The sequence below is a fragment of the Stegodyphus dumicola genome, chromosome 4, assembly GCF_044657685.1.
Source record: "Stegodyphus dumicola isolate Sdum_Otavi_A_Nest chromosome 4, ASM4465768v1".
NCBI lineage: Eukaryota > Metazoa > Arthropoda > Arachnida > Araneae > Eresidae > Stegodyphus > Stegodyphus dumicola.
This window is the reverse complement of record NC_140771.1, coordinates 105,699,179-105,711,324: the sequence shown is the minus strand read 5'-3', so window position 1 is coordinate 105,711,324 and position 12,146 is coordinate 105,699,179. Positions and strand designations below refer to the sequence as shown.

At 31.3% G+C, this 12,146-nt stretch overlaps 1 protein-coding gene across 3 annotated transcripts in view; it reads right to left on the bottom strand.

Moving 5' to 3' along the window:
* Positions 1-12,146, bottom strand: part of LOC118180741 (uncharacterized) — a 94,795-nt gene that overhangs the window by 13,819 nt on the left and 68,830 nt on the right. For all 3 annotated transcript variants that reach the window (XM_085815301.1, XM_085815303.1, XM_085815302.1), the window contains 4 exons: positions 9,829-9,992; positions 4,980-5,078; positions 3,652-3,751; positions 212-278 (listed from right to left, as the gene is read on the bottom strand). In XM_085815301.1, coding sequence (XP_085671427.1) covers positions 212-278; positions 3,652-3,751; positions 4,980-5,078; positions 9,829-9,992 — 430 coding nt within the window. The remainder of the gene's footprint in view (positions 1-211; positions 279-3,651; positions 3,752-4,979; positions 5,079-9,828; positions 9,993-12,146) is intronic.

The window sequence follows — 12,146 nt, the reverse complement described above, 5'->3', positions numbered from 1 at the left end:
AATCTGTTAAAAACAAGTAGATTCCTTTCCCAAATTCTGCATTTTTTTTTATTCTTTGAACATCTTCCTTCTCGAATTTTACAAATGGTACTTTAACAGAAACATTCCTCTATTTTTAATATATGTATTTGTATCTATCAATCAGTATATCTATCTATCTATCTATATATATATCTGAACTGAAAAAAATATAATAATAAATTTAACTTACGAACAGGCAGGTTGACATCGCTGCGAGCAGTTTTTATGATAATAAGACAACAAATCTCTTTCATTTCCTATACAAGCAAAAGAAAAGAGACTGCTAGAAATTACTTCTGATATTCTAATATATATTAGAAATTACTTCTACTAAATCATCAATGACTGTGTAGGGTTTATATTTATTTTAACTAACATTTATTTTAAGTTAAAGCTATCTTTCCTGTCAATCCTTTACTTTCCCCTAGAATTGCCAATGCCAGAGTATGTATATTGTAGTAGAACGCGCAGAGTATTCAAATTTTAGCAGAAGTAAATTGAGTTTAAATAGAAGGGAAACGAGATTGTAAGTGTGCTTCTTGAATCGTGAGCGCGAAGGTTGCTAGGTAGAAATTAAAAAAACGCGCGTTTCGGCCTGTGTGCCTATTTCGGCAGTTCGTTGAATCTTTCAACTTCTTAATCAGTAAGTTTGCTGAATCTCAGCTGTATCTTAGAACGCGGTTAAGTTAGTTACGATTATAGAGCCTCGTAGGTAGTGATCTCGTTATTTATGCATCCTGTCATTTATTTTTAGTTGCACTTTTTCTATTTTGTTAAACCGACGGGTTGGCGTAGTTTGTGAGCGTCAAGTGAACGCAGCTGTGATTTCTAAAGTGGAATAAATAGGGATTTAAACCCTTCTTACGAGTTTGTGTAATTTACAGTTCATAGCAGTCACTACTACTGTTGCTGACAAGTTGGGGCCTCGCAACATTATAACTGAACGGCTCGAAAATGCTTCAGATTCGGATCATGGAATCTGAATGTTGAAGATGCTCGTGTAGCGACCGGCCGTTGAATCTTAGGAATGATCGTAGGAAAAAACAGATTGAATCCCTGAAGTCCTATATAAATCTGTTGAAAGATTTAGTCAGTTTCTATGTAAAATCAATTCTATGGAATGGCGGAAATAAAGGGATGAGTAAATGAATTTATAAAGGATTTAAGGAAACAATAAATCTTGGGGCATTTTGGAGTATATTTTTCACTGCTCTTGGGGAATGTAAGTGATTCATTTTTCAAAAGAATACCGAGGCGTAGCTTAGGATGGAAGTTAGACAAGTATAAGCTTTTTGATTCTGCAGAACTCAATATTCCCCTTGAAAAGATTTCATGTTCTACAGAATTAATGCATCGCAGGTTTCTATTTGGCACAGCTGTCAGTGCGATGCCATGAATTAGATGTCGTCATTAAATTTTGTAAATTAAGCATCCCAAGTATTAATCAGAAATGAAAGCCACATCTTTCACCACTATAATGTCAGAATTGAACATCAGTTGAAATTTGAAGCTCTGTCGTTTCTCTTACTTTTCTGATCTGTTCCGAGTTTCAATCTTTCAGTCTCCCAACAACTTTCGGAAAGACGTGGGAATACTTTCCAAAAATTTTCGAACTCCAGAGATGTAGTTTTCATTTGTGTCACATTGATTAAATATTATTCAATGGGCAGAACGCACTGACTAAAAATACCAAATTAAGAAGTACGTCATAATGTAGGAATTCTAAGTTAATTATAATATGTTCTTTCTCAGTTAGTTGCTAAAAATCAGCGGGAACATTATTGATTATAGATTGTAACAGCATACTACATTACTCATTCATAACTCTCAGTGAACTTAGGTAATATATTAAATTTTCAGGCTCAAGATGATTTATTTATTAGTGTTACATCTGCTTGGTAAACCTGCTTCAAATGCAACAGCATTCTGCAAGTACAGTTAAAGCTTTTATGCTGATCACTTCTAGTGAAAGTAATCAGTATTTTTTAGAACATAAATGAATACTGGTACTGACATCAACTTTCTGATGCGACTATCTTCATTGAAGACCAAAGTGATATAGAAATGTGGGTGGTTGTTTAAGCGATGTTTTACTGTACTTGTAATAATATATATTACTTGTTTAGTGATGACAATAATTACATACATAAGTTCTCAAAATATTAAATTTCACGAGCTTCGCAAGTATTTATTAGAGAAAAGTTATTTTCTGAGGTTTTCAAAAGTTATTTTCTGTTGCTTGGTCAATAATAATAATAAGATATAAGTTCGCTATTTTCTTACATTGCACTGGAGTTCCTGTGAATAGGACTGATAAGAGCAAAATCTGGAGTTCGCAGTTTTTATGCATAGCGCTTTATCATTCGAAAAGATTTATCGAACAGATTCTAAGTAACAAAAATGTTCATAAACTCAAAATACTCAGTTCCTCTCTTAAGTTTTTTCAGTAGATAAAACTAAGGGAATTTTTCAGTTTCAGAATACTGGGACCAGTGTTGCCTAATGTTCCTCATCGTAGTTACGAGACTCATATTAATCATAGTTTAGGTTAAATCAGTGCAATAGATCCATACCCGAATGAGGTTAATAAACAAAGGTTATAGAAAAATGAGTTAACGTCCTTTTAAAATAAAATTAGACAACGGACAATGTATACCGGATTTTGAGATTTAAATAAAAGAATAAGCATTGAATAAAGGTGAATTGAGAAGGATAATCTAAATTTAAATTTGAAATATATATATTCTTAGGTTAATGGTTTGTTATATAGTACTTTACTTGAAAAATGAGGTGAAATAGGAAGTATGCGATGATCATGGGAAGTAATGAGACATTAGTTCAAATAACGTTCTGTCCAGAAATTTCCGAGACGAATTTTTCTTCCTGGCATATAATCATAACAGGGATAAAACTTGGAATGCAATCCCCATTTTTATCTGACTGTGATGGATTGGCTATGTCCCATTTTTCAAAGCGGTCTGTCGAGAAGTATTTTTCTATTCTTACAACATTGGCAAATTTTAATCGTAATATTAGGATATAAAAAATTGCTACTGAACACTTAAATGAGATAGGAAAGTGGAATTCAAAAAGATGATACCTTTTGCCTTCAAAACAACGAGCATAGAAATTCAAGACGCGGATTATAGATATCAAATTTTATAGATATTGCTTTTGGTAAATAACTTAATGTAAAATGTTTTAAATCTTTTGTCTTTAGTAGCTATTTTCAGTTTCCTTGTATTTTTAAACCTAAGATACTTAAGCATTATTGGAGAAGTTCAGGAAACAAGAATCAGAGTAATATTCATAAGTTTGAAGGACTAGCTTTGAAGATTTAAATATAAAACCCCTTCTTCAGCTGCAGAAGTGCAAATCATGAAAGAGAAGCATGCATTCAAATGCTAACAAGAGGCAAGAAGGAAAGCTACTGGCGCCATCTATTGATAAAAAATGAAAACAATTAGGACAAAATATCATCAAAAGCTAAAGGGTAAAGAAGGACTGGAATTGGGATCGTTAACTAGGACTGAAACATTTTTATGACTATGAAACGTTCAGACTCTTAAACGTGATATAGATAGAAACCAAATCACGCTTAGCTATGATAAAGTAGTTATTAAAACTTACGTGGCTCACATCTTCTGTAATTATGGGGATACCATATAGACCTTAAAACGCATCCAAGCATTTTCAAACTTAAGTTTACTTTGCAGTTCTCTACACATTCCTGGAAAAAAATTATAAAAAGATAATGTGACATATTAAACATTAATGTGCTATATCCAAATTTAGATCTTTGTTTACCTTAGTTCATAAAAAAAACGGTCATCTGAAGAAACTAAAACATAAGACTAGAAAATTCCAAATAGAAGTGATTAAATTGAATATACTACAAATGCAGTATTATACATTAGTTCAAATAACTGTCTGTCCGAAAAGCTCAGAAATTTTTCTTCCTAGCATATAGTCATAACTGAAATAAAATTTAAAATGCAATTCCCAGTTTTATCTGTGTCATGGATCGGTCGTGCAAGAGGACTCAGAGAGTTCGCCCGCATCGATGGAAGAATAGAAATTTCATCTTGCTGTACAATACCCCGTTCGCTCACACGGCTGGAGTTATGGTGCAGTTTCAAGCAAAAAACATGCGCCACTTCTAACCATAATTCATATTCAGCAAATTGGGCCCCGAATGACACTTTTTTATTTCCGAAAATCAAATTTCACATGAAGTGTCAACACTATGATGACGTAAGAGACATTCAAGCCACGGTGGCACGCAAGTTGAGTAATTTCTGGGCGTCTAATTAATTTCTGTGCGTTGTACTCAAGTGGGAGGAGACTGTGTAGACCACCTGAAGCATTAAATTTTCATTCATACTATTTCGGAGCTTTTCGGGCTGTCGGTATACAGCAAATCTCTACCAGATTTTAATTCTTGGAAAGTTTATAACATTTTTGGGGAATATAGTTTATCATATACTCATATATATAATATACGTTTTTGGGGAATATCGCTTACGTGTTATCATGAAAACATTTTAGAATATCTGATTAAGAAGCACGGATTTAACTAATATAGTTAAATCATATCTTAATCATGAGATACTACATGCCAAAGGTCTCATAATCAACCAAACGAGAGAAAGCAATTCCCCCTCCCCCTGAAAATTGTGCATGTAAATATTACCAATTAAAGGACTGAGAGAAAATACAATCTATTTGGTACTGATAATTATTTTTTAAAAAATAAATGTTATTTGTTTTGTATGAAAAGGATGATATATTTTTTTAAATTGAAAATAAAAGTTGCGAAAGGACTGAAACATACAGTGCCATCGCAGATCAGTAATTATGCTATTATTAGTTATGGTTAAATAGTTAAAAATGGTTAAATAGTTAAAAACAAAGTGATGATAGAAAAGTTTTCATAAAGCTATTGTTTATGAGCTCACCTTCTGGTTTGCTGGTCCAGGCTTTCCATTCTGCTTTATCTTTTCCAAATAATTAAAACAATTCGTCTTATATGGCCATGGAAGTAAATTCTTTTCAACCTTAAGGATTCCAATATGAAGAAAAAAGTAGTAAATTCGAATTCAAAGAGCAAACATAAGGACATTTTAAAAGCCGCAGACATGATAAAGAAATGAAATCAAAATGCAGATTAAGAAGATTAAGAATAATACATTAAAAGAAAGCTATTTTTAATTAAAAGACACTATACTATTTAGAGCTGTAAAAAATAAATAAAAATAAAAATAAAAATAAATAAATAAATAAAAATATTGATGTTGACACCACATGATGGACAAGAAGACAGATTTTTCTGTGCACAAAACTCAAAGTTTAGTTTTGGTACCATTCGGCAAAAATACACTGAAGTTGGTGCAGAAAGTGACTTAATTCACTATGCTACTAAAGAATTCCAAATGTAAACAATTTACAGTGGCCTTTAAACAACTTTTAAATTGTTGATAATTCTACAACTGTTGCATGCAGATTAACTAAAGGCATAAAAATCTTAACCGGTACATAAGAATAGCATAATTCAATCACTTTTAAAGCAAAAAAATGCACAATTTACTAACATATAAGAATAAAATCTGAGCTCACCGAGCCGAGGAACACAGTAGGTATATATACATATTTTTTGTGCGATCGATTACAATAAAAAAGGGAGGTGTACAACTGCATGCTATAGCAGGCCGGTGTACGAAATTTGAACGTTTTGCGGCTACTCTTTTCAGTTATGCGAGACACATACGTACGTATGTACAGTCGTCACGAAAAAATCTCTTCTGAACTAATTTCAAAACCATTTTACAATGCGTTTTAGGAAAAAGAGTCCTTCATTATGTCCGTACGTATAGATATCCCCAAAAATATAGTTCAAATGAATTCAAGAGCAGTCAAAATGGATATTTCGATGAATTTTTCGCGATTGCAATACTTCCTTTACTTTGTACAAGGAAGTAAAAACAGATTTCTTAAAAAAAAAAAAAAAAAAAAAAACTGATTTCTTTTCATCATAATATATTAATGTTTATTTCGATAAGATTCAGTCATTTAAGGCTATAAAATTAAAAATTCAGATTTTCATTTTATTTCCCTTTTTCTTTTTATTTTGAAATTTGCGAGTTAAAGAAAGAGGAAGAAGTGAGATGTTTATCAAACTTCTTAAAAATTCGTTGAAGTTTTCTGAAAAAAGACTAAGGTTGTACTTTGCGGGTATTTATAAAGTTACTGTACTTTCTTACAACTACTACATAGTAATGTAATATACTATATAGTATACAGTTCTAGATGATTTACAAAACCATGTATTTTCAAAAGTAAAATAGGAACTAATACTTTTTCTTAAATTCTTTTCTAAATATTTAATTTTTAAAATTTTATATAAGAAACCCATTAAAAAAAAACTCCTAAGTTAATAGCCCACCAGCGGCCGAGCGGTAAAGTCGCTGAACACTGGTAGTTCGGTCCGAGGTTCGAATCCCGCGAACGGGCTGGCTGCATGGGCGTTTTCGTGGTTTTCTCCATGTGTAACGTGTATACGAGCCAGTTTCCCTTAGAAAGTCCTCCACGAAGGCATCCCTTCCTTTAGGCAGATAGCCCTAGTGTGCTTTGCCATAATTAAATACACCACCACCACCTAAGTTAATAATTGTTAATGAAATCTGTATTTTGTACAAGTGGTTTCAAACTCAAACTAAATGAGGCCTGAATGCATAACTTAAAAAATCTGATGTGTACACTACATCAGATTCCATGTACGGAATGCTAAATGATACGCAATTTTCCTGCATTTCGTTTAAAACTTATCTTCTCGAATTTCACTAGGGATATATTTCTCATTCAATTAATTCAGTTCTCACTTCTCGGCAAGGCAAAAGTACATAAAAACTCAGAATATTTTTATTAAAAGTTGGAAGATCTAGAAAAACATAAAACACCAAATACAGTTAAAACAATTGAAAAAATAATTTTTACAATTGAAATTAGAGTTGCTACGCAAAAACAAGCAATTCGGCCAGCAGGTAAGAAGACATGTTTTTTGGTGCATGAAACTAAGTTTCCTTTTGCTCCCACTCGGCAAAAAGACACTAAAGGTGCAGAAAAACTTAATTCACTATTCTGCTAAGTTTCAAATGTAAACCAACATGGCTGCTATGCCAAAAGAAAATTAGGCTTAGACGCACTTGAACAACTTTTAAAATTGATGATAATTATACAACTATTTCATGCAGATTGATTAAAGTCATAAAAACCTTAACTGGAAGATAAGAATAACATTATTCAATAATTTTTAAAGCAAAAAACGCCCAATTTACAATTTACCAAAATATATGAATAAAAAAAATGAGCTCACTGAGCTGAGTAGCAGAGTGGGTACATATATGTACATATATGTATATAATATATATATTTGTATACCTTTGGTGCTGCGATTGCAACCAAAATAAAAGGTACACAATTACATGCTATAGTAATTCTATATACAAAATTTCAACGTTCTGAGACTACTCATTTTTGAGTTATGCGAGATACATACATACGTAACGTACGGACGCCACGAAAAACTCTCTTCTGAATTAATTTTAAATCAGTTTTATAATTCGTTTCTGGAAAAAGAGTTTTTTTTTCTGTCCTTACGGTGCAGATTCACTCAAAAATATTGTTAATTTGCATTCGGTAGTGGTAAAAATGGACGTTTTCGTTGAAACATGATACTCGGAATTTTTTGTGATTACAATACTTCCTTTACTTCATACAAGGAAGTAAAAAAGCCCACAGGACATATTTTTTTGTTTAATTAGATTAAATTTTTTTCTAAATTAAAAATTTTACTTAATAAATATTTATCAAATCATACATAAAAAGTAGTAATAATGATGCAAATGAAAAAATTGAAATTTATATAGATTTTGTGCCTGAAATCTAAAGGTTGGTACCTGCAAGAAATTTTTGTTGCTTACACATTGTAATTGGATTGTGTTGAGAGCTAAATACTAAATTTTCAGAATGACATTTACTTCAAATAATTCTAATATGTTCGACTAAATAACAGATAATTTACTTAAGCTGAAAACAAATAAATTATGAAAATTTTCCAAGTAGGGCAAAACTTATAAATAAATAATGGCAATATCTTTTCTTTCTTTCATTTACTAAATTTTTCTTCGATGCATGCTAAAAAATGCGTATATTTCCATATTATTAAAATAGTATTGAAAAATAAATAGTATAAAATACTATTTCCATACTAAATAATTATAAACATCTTTAGTTCTTACCTGATAGTTTTTCGATTTTGATAAAGTTTGTAACCTTGGAGAAAAAATTGAAAAACTATTTTTGCTACGAAGTGTAGATGATCATTGGCCAATCTACCTTTCCCCTCATATTTACTAATTTTCAGTTAGTGCAAAAAACTATTCATATAGAAATGTCCTCCCAAACAAAGCGGAGTATTCTTATTGCAAAAACTTGTAACTCAAGATATTTGTCTTTAAACTTTTGTAAATAGTAAAGAAATAAATATTTTTATTAAAATAAGGAATACAAAGTTAATATCTTCTGATAAACGCAAACGAAATTTAATCAAATCTGTATCTTCTTATTTTGAATAAGACTTGTATAACAATGTAAATCAATTAGTTCCATTTAGAAATTTTTATACGACATTCCTCACTTTCGTTTTTAATGGTAATGAAAATAATATGCATATTATATTCCAGATCATTAAAAATCTCTAAATTTTTCTTAAAATTCTTGTCATAATAATATTAATTAGTTATGGGAAATGTATTCACGGACAGTGCAAAATTGCTTCGGAAAACGCTAGATTGAGAAATAAAGAAGACCTCCTTTTTATGCTATTTGAGATAGTCTAATGCGTAGTAATATCAGCTACAAAGTCATTAGGCTTGGGTTCGAATTTCTGAGGAGGCATAAGTATTGTAACTATATAGCGTTTTTGTAGTATGTTAATATTTAAAATCTATCAATTTATAAGGTCCTGCAGAGAAATTATGGGCAAGAGAAAAGAGATCTGAGACTCCAGATTTTCATTCTTCAAGATATTCTGGGACAAAGCTCTGTTGAGTTGGCCTACCTGTCTATTTGGAGTGCCAGAAAAATATTAAATAACGACAAAAAATTGGTAAGGGAAGATCATTCGTTTTCTTCCCAAATTCTTATTATTGATATCAGTCTTTGTCAACATCGATTAAATTGTGTGATCAAAGAAATTCTAACCAAAAAATTCTAGTTGAGCTATGCTTAGTCTGTCCACGAGGACAAATTGACATGCGTGATTCGGGTTCATATATTTTCTTGAAATGCAGTGAACTTTTCTCATGTTGTGAGATGAGTATTTTATTTATTTATTTCCATAAGTACATTGGAGAAATATGAGGCAGAAAACGATCAGTTTCAAGAATAAAAGAGAAAGTTGTGAAGAAATTACTACATATACATTCTGTTTGTTGTCTGTCTGTTGTTTATTAGAAAAGCATTTTCTTAGTTGGCACTCTTGTTCGGTAGATTTAAAAGCTTTAGCAGAATGTCAGAGTCAGTCTGTTAGTGATCAGACATGAATAAGAAACAAACTCTGAAATTTTAATGTTTGTATTCTTATTTTTTGCATTCTTTTTATGCCTGTATCTACAATTTAATTTTTTTTTCTTTTTCAATTATTCTTATATTTTTTTGGATTAATCGATCGATTTTTATTGAATCATTTATAAAACTGAACTTCAGGGTAATAAAATAATATACAGAAATATATATGAAATGTTTCACCTGCTTCACTCTGAAAGTGTAAAACTTCCCAATCTTCAACTCAAATCCTGCAATGAAAGGATTCGCATAGCTATATGGAGAATGAACTGAAGCTTGTATGGCAGCATATTCAGGACCGTAAATAATATCTTCTGCATACAAATAGATTTTAGGAAAGAAAAGAGCTGAAAAAAAGTTTTTAACGTGGGATTAAAGCAATAGAATAGCTTTTAAATTAAACGTTTATTCAACCTTTATTGTCGTTGGTCATTTTTAACAACTGAAGAAATTTGTTTTTCTTTTAATGCATCACTTATATTATATTTAAGTAGTAAATAAGAAGAAGTTTCATTACTTCAGAAGAAGCTGCATTGAAATACTATGGATATAAAGTTTAACTTATGGAATACAAATAAAAAAATTTTGAAGATAATATTACATTTTTTTTTGTAAAGTATTTGAAAATGTAGGAAATTTATAGAAAGAGACCGCTTTAACTATGTCTTTTATTAATTAAAGTAATTTCATACTTCAGTGGTTTTGAAACTTTTGCAGATTATAGTATTATTTATTATAGATTATAGTATAAGTTGCGACTTAAATGCATTTTCCGACTATTAGCATAACTAAATGATAATTTAAAATCTAATGTATTACAGGACATGAAATAATTTTAGATATTTATCATAATCGAGTATAGGTGAAAACTTAACACCTATTGAGCGCTCTCCCTTGCATTGCACAATTTTTTCTGTAATTTCTTCTAAAATAAAGACAAAAAACTAAACTGAATGCAGAATTTTCTCATAAAGAATTTGAATTATAATTCAAAGTAGACAGGCTACGAATCATTAACGTTTTTTTGTGAATAGATGCATCTGTGTGACATAATATAGTTTTATTGTACCTCTTTATGTAGTCGAGATATTGCTTTATATAGAGCCTAGGGCAGTTCTTATTTATCAAGTTCTCTGTAGATAATGACGTATTTTTATACAGATACATTACTGAAAAAGGTATGGCCAACTGTCTGATGAAACTTTCTATCAGAAATAAATTTTTGATTTCTCTTAAAACTTAAAAGAAATACAGAAGTTCCTCACATTTCGAATTTTCACTTTAACCGGTTCTCGTAGATACCAACAAACATATACTCAAATAGTGAAATTTTTTTGAAGTAGAATAGAAAATAACGCTTAACGAGCTTCTGGAAAGTCTAAAATATTTATAACAGTTGTCAAAGTTGTTGAAGGTCAAAGACTGTGTTGGTGAAAAGTTCAAACATCTATGAGACCATTCCCCCCCCCTCCGTATCGATGTAAATTAAATCAGTGATGCGCCCAAGTCCATTAAATAATGGATTATTTAATTTGAGTAAAAACATCTACGAAAATCTGAGCTTAGTTCCTGCACACCTGATGACTTGGCGAAGAGAATTTGTTCTACGATTTAGCGGTGCAATAGTCAACCTGGTTTAGATTACGTTTATGGAAGCTTTCCTTCTTTATGTGCACGTTCATAGAGTCCACTGTACACATTGTACAGAAAAGTAACTCTATTTATTTGTATTTTTTTTATTTATAATATACTGTATATAAAATTTAAAACGCATTGTGTATTTCCTTTACTATTTTAAACTGTTTATGTAATATTATTTATATCTGTTATCCCACGAAGATCAGGACAGGAAAGCAAGAGATTAATTTAGTTACATTTTGCAAACAAATTCATAGTATGAACGATCATTCTGAACTAACACGTTCGTAAAGTAAGGAGCGTTTCTATATATACATTGCTAGATACAAAAGATTTCCGTCTTAAAACTAAAGTGAACTTAACTCGGTGGCACAAACAGCCCTCAGAGAACCATGGCCGGCAGTGCCCTGATATCTGCTTTCTAGACCGTGGGCCCCGTGGTGCTTGTGCATATTGCCTGGACAAGGTATCAGCTTGTCGCAGGACCCCAAGCGAACTGGGTACTCATTTCATCGATCCTCTCAAGGGATGAAAGGCTGAGTCAACCTTGCCCAGCCCGGGAATAGAACCCCGGACCTGTGGTGATGCTGCGCGATGCACTAACCACTGCGCCATCGGGTCGTCTTATATATAAAAAATTGTTCGCCAATAAATTTTGCTTTATATTGTTTTATATTACAAAGAGATTTAGTCTGTCTCATTAAAGTCGCATTGAAACATGTATGTACTATGGCCAATGAAAATTATTATGAACTATATGTATGTATTATGTAACAGGCTCAATATATTATGTACTATGTAAGCATGTATATGTATGAACTACGTATGTAAGCATGTATATGTATGAACTATGTAAGCAAGTA